The sequence below is a fragment of the Ranitomeya variabilis genome, chromosome 2 (genome assembly GCF_051348905.1).
Source record: "Ranitomeya variabilis isolate aRanVar5 chromosome 2, aRanVar5.hap1, whole genome shotgun sequence".
NCBI lineage: Eukaryota > Metazoa > Chordata > Amphibia > Anura > Dendrobatidae > Ranitomeya > Ranitomeya variabilis.
In genome coordinates, this window is record NC_135233.1 from 298,747,318 (window position 1) to 298,764,673 (window position 17,356).

At 48.3% G+C, this 17,356-nt stretch overlaps 1 protein-coding gene across 2 annotated transcripts in view; it reads right to left on the bottom strand.

Annotated features, from left to right (window-relative positions):
- Nucleotides 1-3,921: 3,921 nt before the first annotated feature.
- COL4A6 (collagen type IV alpha 6 chain) overlaps nucleotides 3,922-17,356 on the bottom strand; it is a 388,359-nt gene continuing 374,924 nt past the window's right edge. For both annotated transcript variants that reach the window (XM_077285138.1, XM_077285139.1), the window contains one exon: nucleotides 3,922-7,324. In XM_077285138.1, coding sequence (XP_077141253.1) covers nucleotides 7,064-7,324 — 261 coding nt within the window. In that variant the 3' untranslated portion in view covers nucleotides 3,922-7,063. The remainder of the gene's footprint in view (nucleotides 7,325-17,356) is intronic.

Here is a 17,356-nt window from a genome sequence, read left to right on the forward strand (position 1 = left end):
TAATGTGTCTTACATGTGAATTCAATAGGAATCTTGTATGAACGAACTGTAACTGGTTAGGGCCTTTAAATGAAGCATCATGTGGTGAAACCAGAAGGGTCGGTTTCACATTTGCAGTTGTGTCCGCAGCGTTTCTGACGCATAGATCTGCATGAGTCTTGATTTCATAACTTTTACATTGTGGACGCAGGTACATGCGTCGTTTCACAGTGATCGGCTGGGCACGAATAACGCACCATGTTGCAATTTTTGAGCTGGCAAATTTACGCTGCCATACGCATGCGGACGCTTGCAGAAGGAGTGCATCAAAACAACGCATTACAGTCTATAGGAACGCAAGGACTTGCATGTGTGTACGCATGTGTTTTCTGAGTAAACAAGAAATCCCATGAGACACGCTCATTTGGCGTGGCTTGTGTCAAGGAAATTCTACTGGAAAATCTTTTTCCTATCGAACACATAGTAATATAGTTATTAAGGTTGAAGGAAGACTTTAAGTCCATAGCCGAACCTAACCTGCCCTAACACAAAAAAAATGCAAACACAGGCAAAAATGCATGCAAACACACCGTTTTTTTCCCTCTTGCATAAGCTGATGCGGATAAAAAACGCCGCGTTATGCACGTGTTTATGGTTGTGGACAAGACGCTGCGGACTCAACTGCAAATGTGAAACTAGCCTAATGGGCGCAAGAGCTGGTATCAGAGGTGTTCTGGGCTAGGCCACTCCAGTTTATTCACTTTTGTGCAAACCTATTCTTTGCTGCCATCAATCAGACTTTTATAGTTAGTTTGTATCTATGCTTATTTTTTGTTGTGTTCTATGAATTATCTTATTGCCCTTATCAGCAACTTCTCTGAAGTAAAAATAGGTTTCACAGGCTTGTGCACAGGCCATGTATAACTGCATTTTATGGAGAAATCTATAAACCCTAAATTACTGCGCTACAGACCTGTGAAGATAGACAAGCGGTGTACAGAGATGGTAAGCCGGGTACTGGTAAAGTGTGTGCAAATAGATATCACTTCCTGAGAAGCTGGTGAGCGTGGTGCACGTCCTGATGGTCCGTTGCTGGGGTCCTGTGCAGTGAGTAGAGAGCCTTGGGAGCATCCTCCTGTTGGTTGCTATGGCTCCCCTCATGTACGCGGAGATGCAGGCTGGCGGTGAGCTCCGGCCAGAAGTGTCGCCGTAGCAGTGGCGAAGTTTGCGGGGGGGCGTGGTAATGGTGACATTGCCTAGTACTAAGCGACGGGTGCGTGGTAGGGTCAAGGACAAGTTCTTGGGGAGTCATTAGTGTCTGACCTTATTCAGCTCAGCATCCTATTTATGATCAGCTTGTTGTTGCATACACTCAATCTACAGATGTCACAGCCATCCCAGACTGGTGCGGGGGTCCTCCGACATTTTGTGAAAGTCTGGAGCCCCTTCACATCCATTGCTACAATGCGGTGGCCTCCAGGAAAATGGCCCCTGGAAATGGTGCAAGTACAGATTGAGATCTCTGCACCGAGATCTCCAGAGGCCACCTCATTGCAGCAATGGAAGTGCAGGGGCTCCAGGCTTTCATAAAATGTTGGCGGAACTCGCACGCCACCGACCACCGCCGAACCTGCCTGGGATGGGAGTCTGATCATTGCTCTGCAGAGTCGGACCACCGAACACCCTCTTTTCCCAGCCCAGGGCTGGCAGACTGTCCCGAATCCTTCTGCCGCCACACTCCTGGTAAGTAAGTACATTTGGACTATAAGATGCACCTTCATTTTCCCCCAAAAAAATTTGGGGAAAAAAGTGCATCTTATAGTCTGAAAAATACGGTGTACACACCCACCCATTTTGGTCTAGTAATATTGGGACAGTGATGAAAGTTTTGACACTTTAGTGGTTTACCAAAACATATTCAAGATACAATTATATAATCAATATTGGCTTAAATTGCAGATTATCAGCTTTCATTTGAGGGATATTCACATCCTAATTGGGGTAAGAATTTGGGAATTACAGCTCTTTAATATGTAGTTGCTTTTCTGTAAAGGTAATTGGACTGTTATCTTAAAAAAAAAATGTAATGGGCTATTTCCAAGTTAATTCATCATCAATTAAGCTAGTAAAGGCGTGGAGCAGATTCCAAGTGTGGCATTTGCATTTGGAAGGTGTTGTTGTGAACCCACAACATGTGGTCAAAGGAGCTCTCAATGGAAGAAAAAAAAAACATTGTTAGACTGAAAAAAAATCAGAGAGATGGCAGAAATGTTAGGAGTGGCCAAATCAGCAGTTTGGTACATTCTGAAAAAAAGAAAAAATGCGCACTGGTGAGCTTGTGAACTCAAAAAGGCCTGAAAGCCGAAGGAAGGCAAGTGGCGGATGATTGCAACATCCTTTCCATGGTGAAGAAAATTTTCTTCTCAAGATCCACCCAAGTGCAGAACCTCGTATCTAAGTCTACCATGAAGAGAAGAGTTCATGAGAACAAATACAGAGCGTTCATCACAAGGTGCAAACCTTAATTGGCCTTAAAAATAAGCCAGATTAGACTTTGCCAAAAAAATCTAAAGAAGCCAGCCCAGATCTGGAAAAGCATTATTTGGACAGATTAAATTAAAATCAAAATGTGCGAGAATGATGGGAAGAAGAAAGTATGAAGAAGGCTTGGAACGACTCATGATCCAAAGCACAGCACACCCTCTGTAACACATGGTGGAGGCAGGGTGATGGCTGGGCATGCATGGCTCCCAATGGCACTGGGTTACCAGTACTGATAATGTGACAGAAGCAGCCGGATGAATTCTGAAGTGTACAGGGCGATACTCTCTGCTCAGATTCAACCAAGTGCAGCAAGGTTGATTGGATGGAGCATCATACACATAATGAGAAAGCAACCCAGGAGTTTAAGGCAAAGAATTCAGGCACTAGATCTTAACCACATTGAGCAGAATTTCACATGCTTCAGACAAAACGTAGGGTAGAAAGACCCACAGGGAAGCAATGACTGGAGTCAGCTGCAGTAAAGGCCTGGCAAAGCCTCACTAAGGAGGAAACCCAGAGTTTGGTGACGTCCACAAAGTATTAAAAATGGACAAATTAACTTTACCATAAATAAAATGTTCAATTACTTTTGAGCCCCTGAAATGCTCAAGGCTTTGTAGAAAATGGTTGCAATTCCTAAATGTTTCTTAGGATATTTTTTGTTCAAACCCTTTAATTAAACCTGAGAGTCTACACTTCAATTGCATCTTAGTTGTTTCATTTTAATTACAAAACAGTGGCCTGCAGAGCTGAAATCACAGAGATTCTGTCACCGTCCAAATATTTCTGGACCTAACTGTATATAAATGCATCAGTTTTACAAGTGCAGATATGAACAAAGAATAAAATAGGACAGGATTATTTTTTTTTTTATCCAATCTCTCTTTATAGTATGCTGTACCACTACTAGTTATTTCGTCTTTACTGAATGACATGCCATCCAGTGCTCTATTTAAATCTCTTATGTACCCAGTTTTTCTATTAGTTTTGAGCACTTTTTAGTTTTAATCTTGTAGTTTTCTTTGAATTTATTATCACTTATCTAAAAATGTAACTTAAAGGGGTTGTTCTCTTTCCACATATTAATGTATTCAACTGCAGGTTATTATAAAGAAACAAATGGTGTTGTATTCACCTTCATGGGTCTGTCTGCTAATCGCCGCTGCTCCACACATGATGCCTGACATTGGCTGCATGATGCCAGCAGGAGCAGTGGCGTTGTCTCACCGGTCTATCCAGGGAAGGTGGAAATATGCATCATTTGTCGCATATGGATATAGTCAGATCTGCTCATGTCTAGTCAGACATTGTGAAAAATGGAGTCTCTATGAATGTGGCTCAGGTGTATGAGAACTTATGACTTCGGCTATATATTGGAAGACGGATCACGGACACTGATTTACTCAGGGATCATTTTTATTTAGAATTTACACAGTGGTTGTGTGCACTCCAAATCTTTCTATACATGTCTCACAACATGAACAGGAAGGGAAATTTTTCATGTAATTGATGTTACCTTTTTGTCATTTGAGGTTCACCTCAGCAGTCCTGAAAGCGGAATTGCACCTAAAGGAAAAAATCTGCTACAGTGGCATACAGTACACACAGTTTGGGAATAAACATCCTTAGTATAAAGTAAAATACAAGCTAGACAACTATAATAAACTAGAATGTACATAGTAACTGTGGTATTTCCTAGCTTGTGTAGGGGCGTCTGTGAAAAATCTTTATAATTACAAAATATACGCCCCAAGGCTACCTCCGAAAGACGGGGATCTAGTGGTCAACAAAATCTAGGCAAGGAACCAATCTCAACATGCAACACTGGTTTTGTATAGGAGCAGCGTCAATACAGGCCATATATATTTGTAACACTGACGATTTATACAATTGCTCCAATCCATGTTTGTCCATTGTATAAAGTTTTTAGCTAGCACCAGAAACAACAAAAATACCAATGAAAACAGCATGAGTGTAAGGCTACTTTCACACTTGCGTCGTTTGGAATCCGTCACAATGCGTCGTTTTGGGGAAAAAACAGATCCTGCAAATGTGCCCGCAGGATGCGTTTTTTGCCCATAGACTTGTATTGCCGACGGATCGTGACGTATGGCCATACGTCGCGTCCGTCGTGCACTGGATGTGTGGTGTTTTGGCAGACCGTCAAGGGAAGGTTCTTTCGTACGTCGCGTCTGCTATTTAATACCGCGCATGCGCGGCCGGAAATTTGCCCCCTCCTCCCCGGACTTTAGAATGGGCAGCGGAAGCGTTGAAAAACTGCATCCGCTGCCCACGTCGTGCAAAATTTTCACAAAGTGCGTCGGTAAGTCGCGCCGACGCTTAGCGATGGACCCGTACCGACGCAGGTGTGAAAGAAGCCTAAGACTTAGGCTAGGCTCAGGACAGATTTTCTTTCATCAGAGAGAATCTGCTTTTTATGCTGATCACACTCTGATAAATGACTTTGGGTATGATCCAGTTTTCTCGGGCGAGAAAAAAAAAAAAAAAAAAACTCCATTCTGTCAGTCGACTGCAGTCTGATTTATTCATTTTTATTTTCCACTGACCTATAGACATCAATGGAAGAATGCGATCTGATAATTGGATGCAACTCGTGCATGCTGCGATTTTACCTCCCCACCCCTTTGGATTGACTTGGTTCGAGGAAAAAAATATTGGATATGTGCACGTCCCCACGGAATAACATAGGGTTGAAATTGACAGGTAGCAGTCGTCCAATTTTTACGGTTGTGTGCATTAACCCTTATGATAAAACCGTGATCTATTTTAAAAAAGTGATATTAAACGAGATTAGAGAAAACCACCGTCACCAGGCCCAGTTTATTAAAAAAAAAACTCATCCTCTTTTGGTCCATCGCTTAGTCTCTGTGCGGTTCCCGATGTCTATTATTGTCTGCAGCTCTGAGGTCACATCAACAGCGCTGCAGCCCATCACTAAGCTCAACAGCTGTGCCCATGTAGACAGCATGATCTACTGAGCTCACTGACTGGCTGCCACACTGTCCATGTGTTGTCAGCACTGCAGACAATAACAGTCCCTGAAAGCAGCAGAGGACACTCAGCGTCAGACCTGGGGAAGGTGAGTAATGCTCAGATTTTGGGTTTTTTTTGTGTGGGAGGTTTTTTTTTAAAAAAATTAAAAAAATCAGCTGCAGCCAATGAACAGGTTTTATGAAAACAGAAAACTCCTTTATGTCAGCAGTAGTGATGAGCGAGCGTGCTGGCTACTCGAGTGAGCCTCGGAGTGTTCGAGTACGCATCGAGCATCACTGGAGCTCTAGCGACATGCTTAAGTTCCCACCCCGCATGTAGACAGCCTGGAAACAGGTGGGGATTGCCCATGCATGCGATACTCGAGTGACGAGCATGCTCGCTCATCACTAGTCCGCAGTACAATTTACAAAGTAGTAATGGACCTCTAGTATAGTGCAAATGTAACGGACATCCATAAAGACCAAATGGTACTAGGATCTCTATTATGCACTCGGCCACCCTTTCATGCTTCCAGTTTTCGTCTTGATCTTTACAATATCCTCCCTATGCAGGTAGCCCACACGCCCTCTCTTTCATTTTCTGCATTTTTTCTGATATCTTTGTCTAGGTGATGCATACACCTATATATAAACATTTTGTCTTTTTAAATTGATGAATAAAACCATGGTTTATGACTAAGTTTTGCAATCATCCCGTTTTCTTTGGCTTTATGTTTTCTTGCTCACACATTTGTGTAACAGTATAAGAATGGAGGTGACTACAGGACGAAGGTGCTGTGCGGTCCCTCCTCGTGGCCACATCGTACAGACTGTGTGAAGAAGCCATAAAGCAACAGCAAAGAGCGCGCTGTAATAATAATATGTGATTACTATAGTACAATAACATGACGCTATGATTTATACTCAGGATAATAACCCTCTGATTCAGTAATGAGGTGCAAGTACCCTCAGTAACAAGTCATCTTGACTTAATGGGAGACATGGGGAAAAACAAATGGAATAATGTCCTACAACAAGGAAGTCATGTTTGGTGTAATCACAGGTTGCATGATGAGAATCCTTAGAAATGGCATCTTTGGGTGAACAGGACAAATTCTACATTGGGAAAGTGCCTGTGAATGAGGGAATGCCATATTCATATACCTAATATACTCCAGCAACAAGCCACACTGATGTATGGCAGCACCACAGAGTAGCACATCTGAATTTACAGGAGGACTTTCTGAGGTAGCCATGAATAATACACTTGTGTAAGACAAAATAAAAAAAGTTAGCACCATTTTTCTTTTAAAATATTTACTTTCCAAAATATGGCCTGTCCATACTTCATTGTACGGCTTCTCACTCATTCTTCAAACTCATGAGTTTACAGCAGATATCCTTGCTATTCTTAAAAAAAAAAAAGTGCCTTGTTAGCGCCAAGCTCCGAGGCCGTTGCCCGTGGATTAGGTTGGCCAGCTTCCATGCCATTTCTATACACTGATCGAGGCTGGAAAACAAATTGAGTTCTTGGAAAAGCAGTTGTGCTACAAGTTCTTCATGCAAACCTGACAACGGCTCACACGGGTTCGAAGCTGCCCAGATTTCAGCGTTTCCGAAGGAGGAGCACCACCAAATTGTTGCCTCTCTTCCACTGTGGTAAGCCAGAAACTGTACTTATTCGCAAAATAATGACAAGTTCCTCTAGCTCCATTGCATTCGATAAAAGGAGTAGCCCGGAAATCTTCTAAGCATGACCCAGGGGATACCAGCGACTGACCACCACCTTCTGCACCAGCAGCTGTGTGCTGTGGAAACAATCAGCAAGATGATGAAGCAGAACAAGCTTTAGGAATATAGTGGCCAGCTTAAATATGTAAATAAATATATATCGATATTATAGAACATCTGTAAAGTCCCTCTGATTTCTTGATTCCTATGTTATGGAGGTATGTATAAAAGACATGCATTACCTAATTCCTGTGTCATGGTTTTTATCACTATCCTGACGACTTTTCCTCCTGCTACAGATTAATAGCTACATCCATCACTATGGGACTGCTTATTGTTTTCTGTTATACCCCAACATTGATACAGATTGAGAGGTATACAAAAAGACCACGCCATATCTTAGGCTATATGGTCCTAATATGTCACAATGTTATATACATTGAAACATGCTTTGTTGGTAGTAGTATGTATATATGTTTAACATGGCTTCTTGACTCTGCTTGTGTCACAAGAATAAAGAGCTGGTATGATGTCAAGTGACGAAAATATAAAGTGTGTTTTTAGAATGAATTTAGTGTTTTTCTCTAAGGCTGTGATCACATGTAGCTACTGCTTTGCATTGGGATTACTGGACTGCCTCTGCAGGCCTTTCAATATGGCTTTAGAAACTGACATTAAAGTTTAACTATTTTTTGGTTTAAATTCTAGATCAGCCTTTGAAAGGTTATAAATATTTGTATTATACTCCATTACCTTATTTTAATTCCTTCACTCTCACAAATCATGTTGAAAATACTGTTTTATCAACCTAATTCATGCTCTTTTAAAGTTGTTTTAAACACAGAGGAGGAAGCGTCTCCTCTCATTCCCAATGCTCAGAGAAAAGGAAGCAAAATATGGTATTGGATGTTCAGAACCTTTCATAGGCTGATCAATAATTGGAATAACTAAACTTTCTATATATATATATAGATAGATAGATATACACACACACACACACACACACACACACACACACACACACACACACACACACACACGTTCATGGATGTGCCCTAGTTAAGAAATTAATTTCATGATTTCTCCTTCGTCTCATTGGGGGACACAGGACTGTGGGTGTATGCTACTGCCGCTGAGGCTGACACTAAGTAAGCATAAAAAAAGGTTAGCTCCTCCTCCGGCGTATACACCCTGACACTGGCCGCAGGGGAACCCAATTCATGCTTAGTGTCTTTAGAAGGCACATGTCTGGGTTTTTCCAGACCTCGTGTTTTTTTTTGTTTTTTTTATACCATGAAGACTAGACAGGGGCGACGGACCCTTTTGAAGGGGTCCGATCTCCCCAAACCAACAACGGGCAAGCACGTGGAGTGTCGCCTCCACGTACCCTCTCCCGCAACGTGGGACAAGATGCCAGACTCAGCCCTGATCACCCTAAGGTATAGAAACCCTAGGCTGTACAGGTGCATATGTGCAGTCCGTGCGGCCCCCACTGCATCACCAATGCTAAGACTGCGGTGATGGAAGGAGGCGGACGGTCCCTCTCCTCATCCCCTGAAGGGAAGATGGAGCTAGGGTACCTGCACCTTCCTTTATACAGCCCCCCTCTAACCTAAAGCTGGATCCTTTGCAGGGGTGGGGGGCTGGGAGGGCTCCTGCTGCAGCGTTCTTCCTGGCGCTCCTATGCACTTCCTTCTCCCTGTTTCGTCGGACCTGCCGTCGGAGGTCCGGATTGGCGGGCGACGGAGGTTCTGCTTCTCTGGGCCTTCCGGCGGCCTCGTGCCGGCCCCGCCCCCGTATTCTCGGGCGGGTACTGGAAATTTAGTCCCAGCTTCTGGCAGCGCTAGGCTGTGGGCGGAAGTCTCGCCCTCTTAGCTGCGTCATCTTCCGGCGGGTCTGCCCCCTCCATTTTTGGGCAGGCACTGGAAAATTTAGCCCCCGGCTTCTGGGCAGCTAGGCTGCTGGCGGAAGTCCTGCCCTCTTAACTGCATCATCTTCCGGCGGGTCTGCCCCCTCTATTCTCGAAGAAATTTTAGTCCCCGGCTTCGGCCACCACTAGGCCCTGGGCAGAAAGTCCGCCCATATTTCTATTTTCCGGCGGGACCACCCTCCAGCTGGGAGCGCTTGTCATCTCTAAGACAGGAGACATTGCTGAAGTCGTCTGCTGCGCCCTGTGACGTGTTCCTCGGGACGGCCGGGGACTCAGGACTGGTGTAAGTGCTACTCCCCCCAGTCTGGCAGCTACACTCTCTATTCCTGCGCCAAATTCGCCCTCAGATTATATCGGCAGCAGGTCCAGAATGTCTAGAAGGACCAAGACTCATACGGTATTATATACCTCATGTCTTACCTGTCGGTCCGCTTTTCCACATGCCCAGAGTAGTCATCTCTGTGAGGCCTGCAATTCCAAACGCGCCCAGGAGCCCTCTGGGACTGAGCTCAGTGTGTCAGGACCCCCAGAATGGGCCTTGTCTCTGTCGCAGTCTATGGCGTCTCTAAAGAGAGCAATAGAGTCCCTACAGACCCCAGTTGGGGCTAGGGGCAGTGGTTCGCCTGTCTTGGAGGGGTCCTCCATCTCACAGGAGCCTCCGGCCTGCAGGGGCTACTCTAGGCAGACGCGGGGGAAATGAACCCACACAGCGTCGCCCGTTCAGTCTGATGCTTCAGCATCCATGAGTTCTGTCTCTCGCTCGCCCTCTCCAGCGGAGATTAGTGAACAGGGTTCGGACTACGATTCCGAAGGGTCCCTCAATTTAGAGGTGCTAAATTACCAGGAGACAGTCGATAGTCTCATTGAAGCCATCAGCCAAACCATGGGGTTAGATAATGAATCCATCTTGACCTCCGGTCATAAGGTGTCTTTTAAGCGGATCAAACAGCCTCATAGAGTATTTTGCAGTCATCCTGAGTTTGAGGATTTAGTGCAATGTCACAGGGAGCGGCCAGACAAGCGTTTCTCAGGGCAAAAGGCTCTGAATGCAAGATATCCTTTCGCCCCTGAGCTCCATAAAAAGTGGGCAGAATCCCGTTTGGTAGACCCTCCCGTATCACGTTTGGCTTCTAAAACGTTGTTATCCCTTCCTAATGGTTCTTCTATTAGGAATCCAAGTGATCGACTTGTAGAAGGCCTGGCTCATTCAGTGTTTAAGGCCTCAGCTCTCTCGCCCTCCTTTGCGGTGAGTTGGGTAGCCAAGGCCATGATATCTTTGAGTAGTGCTCTACAGGGTAGGGACCTGCCATCAGAGGTGGCCGAGATCTCGAATCAGATCGCTCTAGCAGGAAGCTATCTGATTAATGCGTCCTTGGATGCGGCGAATCGTGCGGCATTGGTTGCCGCAAACACAATTTCTATTAGAAGGGCTTTATGGTTGAGGACATGGCAGGCGGACTCTACCTCAAAAAAGTCCCTTACTGCTCTGCCCCATCAGAGTGGCCGATTATTCGGCGAAAAATTGGATCAGCTCATTTCTGACACCACAGGAGGGAAAAGCAATTTTCTCCCGCAGCAAAAGATTAAGCAGCCATTTCGTTGCCACCCTCAGGCACAGTTTAAGTCCTTTCGCAACCCCAGGTGGCCCCTTGGCCCAGGTCGACTTAATCAGGGCAGAGATCGTCAGATCTCTTACAGAGCCAACCCGTTGGGAAATTTGCGGTCCCACCAGCCAAAGTCAAGGGGATCTAGGTCCCACAGATTTTTTGCCAAATGACTGGAGGCAGACTCTGGTCGACACCAACAGAGTAGGCGGCCACCTGCTCTGGTTTCACCAGTCCTGGCTTGCTGTCATTCACGACAGGTGGGTAAGAGAGCTGGTGTCCTCAGGGTACAAGATAGAGTTTATCAGCTGCCATAGAGACGTTTTTTTCTCTCCCATCTTCCTAGTTCAGGATCCCGTGTATGAGCCTTATTCAAAGCAGTCGATTCTCTTCGGCGCAGGAGTTATCATTCCCGTTCCGGAGGATGAGAAATTTCAGGGGTTCTATTCCAACCTGTTCATAGTTCCCAAAAAGGATGGAGCGGTAAGGCCCATTCTGGACCTGAAATATTTGAACAGGTTTGTCAACATTCGTCACTTCCGAATGGAGTCCCTCTGCTCGGTCATTGCTGCTATGGAAAAAGGAGAATTCTTAGTTTCAATAGACATTCAAGACGCCTAACTTCACATCTCCATATTCCCTCCGCATCAAAGATTTCTACGTTTTGCCATAAGCAACCTACATTTTCAGTTCACAGCCTTACCATTCGGGCTGGCCACCGCTCCCAAGATGTTCAAATGTCATGGCAGCAGTTGTATCCATCCTGCATTCCCGGGGCATAGTCCTTTTGTCATATTTAGACCATCTCCTAATCAAGGGTCCGTCTTTTCGAGCCTGAGAGGAAAATGTCAGCATTATGCTGGATACTTTTTGTCACCTAGGGTGGCTGGTGAATTTAAAGAAGTCATCCCTTGTGCCATCTCAGAAGATCTCCTTTTTAGGGATGATCTTCGACACCTCCCGAGGGTTGACAGTCCTCCCCCGGGACAAGATCCTGGCTCTCGGGCAGGAAGTGCAGTTCCTTCGCCAGCTGGTCTCTCATACCATCCCGATTTGCATGAGAGTCTTAGGAAGGATGATGGCAGCAATAGAGGCAGTTCCATTTGTGCAACTCCATCTTCGCCCCTCCAGCATGCTCTTTTGGCATCTTGGGACAGGAATCAATCCTCTCTCAACCACATGTGCCGTCTGTCTCCCCAGGTCAGGCAAGCTCTTACATGGTGGACAATGAGTTCCTCTCTGCAACGGGGGAAGCCTTTCCCCCAGTCCATTGGCTGGTGGTCACGACCAACGCCAGTCTTCTCGGATGGGAAGCAGTGCTTCGCCACCACACAGCCAAGGGACGCTGGCCTTCACGGGAGTCAACCCTCCCGATCAACCTTCTGGAGATTCGGGCGGTTTGGCTGGCTCTGCAGCATTTTCATTATCTTCTGGAAGCCACCCCGTCCAAGTTCAATCGGACAATGCCACAGCCGTGGCATACATAAATCATCAAGGGGGTACCCACAGCAGGGCAGCCATGCACGAGGTAAGACAGGCCCTCTACTGGGCCGAGAAAAACCACTTGGTGATCTCGGCAGTCCACCTCCGGGCAAGGAGAACTTGGCGGCGGATTTTCTCAGCCGTCAGGGTCTTGCGTCCGGGGAGTGGTCACTCCATCCCGACGTGTTCCAGCTGATTTGCCAATGCTGGGGAACTCCGGACGTGGACCTGATGGCCTCTGGGATACATGCCAAAGTACCCAGGTTTGTTGCCCGATATCGGGATCCACAAGCAATCGCCGTGGACGCGTTAGTTCTACCCTGGAACCAGTTTCGCCTCCCATATCTGTTTCCCCCTCTGGGACTGCTCCCGAAGGTAGTCAAGAAAATCAAGACAGAAGGGGTCCCACCAATTCTGGTCGCCCCAGACTGGCCTCGTCGGTCATGGTACGTAGACCTAGTTTAGTTCAGCTGCTCGCCGAAGCTCCCTGGTGGCTACCAGAGCGCCCGGATCTTCTCTCCCAGGGCGCAGGCACGGGACTCAGCATACCCCCCAGGTATATCTATAATATAACGCTGGGAGCATCACTCTGTCCGAAGCCTTTATAGACTGCGCAAGCGCCGGCGAAGTCTGGACCCCACAGAGTGAGCTCCCAGGAGATCGCGGTATGCGTAATCACTGAACGTACACCGAGATCTCCAACGGAGAAGCAGGGACGAGCCAGGGAGCCAGGAGGGTGAGTATATTTACCTGTCCTCCGTTCCACCGCTGTGCGAGCCTCCGTCCTCCACATCCTCTGCCTGAGACGTTCAGTTCAGAGGGCACGATGATGCGCTTAATGCGCGCCGCCCTCTGACTGTACAGTCACAGCCAGAGGACAGGACCCGGAAGATGGAGCCGCGCGCAGCAGTGGAACGGGGGGACAGGTCAATATAGCAAGTGCCGGGGGCCTGAGCTAGCGGCGACTCCGGCACCTGACCCCCACAGCCACGCACAGCCGCCCGCACTCACCAGAGCCACGCACAGCCGCCCGCACTCACCAGAGCCACGCACAGCCGCCCGCACTCACCAGAGCCACGCACAGCCGCCCGCACTCACCACCGCCACGCACAGCCGCCCGCACTCACCAGAGCCAAGCACAGCCGCCCACACTCACCAGAGCCACGCACAGCCGCCCGCACTCACCACAGCCACGCACAGCCGCCCGCACTCACCACAGCCACGCACAGCCGACCGCACTCACCACAGCCACGCACAGCCGCCCGCGCTCACCAGAGCCACGCACAGCCGCCCGCGCTCACCAGAGCCACGCACAGCCGCCCGCGCTCAGCACAGCCACGCACAGTCGCCCGCGCTCACCAGAGCCACGCACAGCCGCCCGCACTCACCAGAGCCACGCACAGCCGCCCGCACTCAGCAGAGCCACGCACAGCCGCCCGCACTCAGCAGAGCCACGCACAGCCGCCCGCACTCAGCAGAGCCACGCACAGCCGCCCTCACTCACCAGAGCCACGCACAGCCGCCCGCACTCAGCACAGCCGCCCGCACTCACCACAGCCACGCACAGCCGCCCGCGCTCACCACAGCTACGCACAGCCGCCCGCGCTCACCACAGCTACGCACAGCCGCCCGCGCTCACCACAGCTACGCACAGCCGCCCGCGCTCACCAGAGCCACGCACACCCGCCCGCGCTCACCAGAGCCACGCACAGCCGCCCGCACTCAGCAGAGCCACGCACAGCCGCCCGCACTCAGCAGAGCCACGCACAGCCGCCCGCACTCAGCACAGCCACGCACAGCCGCCCGCACTCAGCACAGCCACGCACAGCCGCCCGCACTCAGCACAGCCGCCCGCACTCAGCACAGCCGCCCACACTCAGCACAGCCGCCCGCGCTCAGCACAGCTGCCCGCTCTCAGCACAGCCGCACTCTGGCAGTAGAGCCGGAGCGAGAAAGATGGGAGCAACATATGGCAGAATGGAAACAGGAACAGGCAGAATGGGGGCGCAGGATGGGAGCAGCACATGACAGAATGATTGCGCACGATGGGAGCAGCACATGACAGAATGGGGGCGCACACAGGACAGGATGGGGGTGCAGGATGGGAGCACATGACAGGATGGGGCGCAGGATGGGAGCACATGACAGGATGGGGGTGTAGGATGGAGCAGCATATGACAGGATGGGGGCGCAGGATGGAGCACATGACAGGATGGGGGCGCAGGATGGAGCAGCACGTGACAGGATGGGGGCGCAGGATGGGAGCACATGACAGGATGGGGCCGCAGGATGGAGCAGCACATGACAGGATGGGAGAGCAAGATGGGAGCAGCACATACCAAGATGGTGACCATATACCAATATAAATGCTCGCCACCCGGGCGTAGAACGGGTTCAATAGCTAGTAGTATATATTGCTGTGCTACCTCTTATATATATTCGTGCAATATAGTCTCACCTTTGTTCTTGTGTGTTTGCACAATTTGACCCTAATTGTGGTCGCTGCACTATAGCACCTTACCTATTTTTATAATATTGATTTTTTTATATATATTACACTATTAATTGGTATAGTATATAATATACACTAGCGCTTTTTTCTATGAACTATTTTGGTATGTGATTTTTTGCACTATTCACATTATGGTTTATAAGAAAATCTCTGCAGATTTTTGTATGCACAGCTGAATAATTTATTAAAATCCCTGACGAAGAAGGAATTTATCCTTCGAAACACTTTGGATTGCTTTGTTCCCATATGCGCCCCGTCCTTTCTCCTGTGTGACGTCACATTCTATTCACGCCCCTTCCACACTCTGCCACAGCTTCGGCGTCGCTTCAGGCCGGGGCACGCCTGAGGCAGGCAGTTTTGTCCAACTTCCCGTGGTCAGTGAGGAGGATCGCAGCGGGTGAAAGCCCTCACACTACCTCCCAGCTGCACGTCTTTGCTGGACCGACTACTGAACACTCCTTGGGAGCAAGTGTAGCCACGCTGAATCATCACTACAGACCTACTCAGTAAGTGCGTGTGTGCTAAGTATCTCTCTGTTTGAGAGAGACATAGTGAAGGTCCCCACTGTGACTGGCACTGCTGTATTGTTCTCGGACTTTTGTATTTCCATACCTTTGTTCTTTTTCCCTTAGTGCAAGCAGCAATTTGTCATGTGTTTAGTTTCACTTTCACTTTTACAGCGCAGGTGATAGCTTTTATATAATTTATTAAAATCCTTTTATTGAAAAGTTTTTTCGGGGGTCGCTGTGAATAATTATATATATTGATTACAATTATATATATTCTTTTATTCCACCTTGTCCTGCTCAAATTTGTATTATTTTAATTATGTAATTGTTGCCATCACTGCAAATAAAGGCATATTTTTAATTATTCTCTAGCCTAAATACTGTCTGGTGATCCTTTGTTTTGTATTGCTTTGGGTTTGGCCTCACAGGGCCCGATCTACCACCAGAACTCAGGGGCCCTGTGTTTAATGGCCTGGCCATTGAATCTTGGATTCTAAGGGCCCCTTCACACTGGTCGATTCTGCTACGATTACGACGCATTTGCGTCATATTCGACATCGCAGTACGAGCTCGTAGCCAGCGGTCACACTCTACGATGTTAACGCTTTTTCTGACGTAGTTGCGATGTGAACGTCACGCGTCGCAATCGTACGCTACCCTTCACACCGCCATAGTCCTACGACTCCGAGCGTGACGTATTACCAGCATGGGCGTGCTAAAACGTCACGCCCAATCAGGAGACAGGTATGCGGAAGCCCAACCCACGTAGTCGCATTACGAGCTCGTATGACCGCCGTCACATACTACGATTTCGACCGCCACAGCGAGACATTTACGACGAAAGAAAGTTCTGCTCTTTCTTTCACATCGTACGATGCTGGGCTGCGTCGCAAATCGTAACGCCATGTCACACTTTGCAACCTCGGAACGAGGACGGATAAACGTCACAAATCGAACGCTCGTTCAGACTTTGATTGCACAGTGTGAAGGGGCCCTAACCCAGTCCGGGTTTTCCCAGAAGGTAGCCGCTACTATGATTAGCGCCTGGAAGCTCGTCTCAGCACGTATTTACCATCACACCCAGAAAGTTTTCGTATGGTGCAGAAAGTGTGGTCTCTCCCCGCTTTGTTTCTCTATCCCTAACATTTTAGCGTTCCTCCAAGCTGGCCTGGATTCGGGTCTTGCACCAGGTACCTTCAAAAGACAAATATCAGCCTTGTCGGTTCTTTTTCAGCGCAGGATCTCTACCAATTCACAGGTGAAAACTTTCATACAGGGCGCTGCTCACATGGTACCGCCTTACAAGACCCCCATAGACGATTGGGACCTCAACTTGGTCTTAAGTGCCCTGCAGGAATCCCCTTTCCAGCCTCTTCAGGATGTCTCCTTGACATACCTTTCCTGGAAGGTCGTTTTCTTAGTGGCCATAACATCCATTAGGCGGGTCTCGGAACTGGCGGCTCTGTCCTGCCGAGCTCCGTTTTTACGGTTCCATCAGGATAAGGTGGTACTCAGGCCAGCACCCTCTTTTTTGCCAAAGGCGGTTTCCTCGTTCCACATTAACGAGGACATTGCCTTGCCTTCGTTTTGCACGGCGCCAACGCACCGTGTGGAAAAGGCTCTCCATACGCTGGATCTAGTGAGAGCGCTCAGGAGGTATGTTTCACGAACGGCATCTTTCCGGCAGACGGATACACTGTTCGTCCTTCCTGAGGGTCGCAGGAAGGGACTCGCTGCCTCAAGATCGACCATAGCCAGGTGGATACGATCGACTGTTCAGGAGTCATACCACATCAAGGGCGCTGTCGTTCTGACTGGGATAAGGGCACACTCCACTCGGGCAGTGGGCGCTTCCTGGGCGCTTCGGCACCAGGCATTGGCAGAACAGGTTTGCAAGGCGGCAACCTGGTCCAGTTTACACACCTTTTCCAAACACTATAATATCCATACTCAGACTTCTGCGGATGCAAGTCTGGGTAGAAGGATTCTTCAGGCAGCGGTAGCGCACCTATAGGTGGTAAGTGCCTAGGGTTTATTCCGTTGAGTCAATCCCCCACACAGGGACTGCTTTT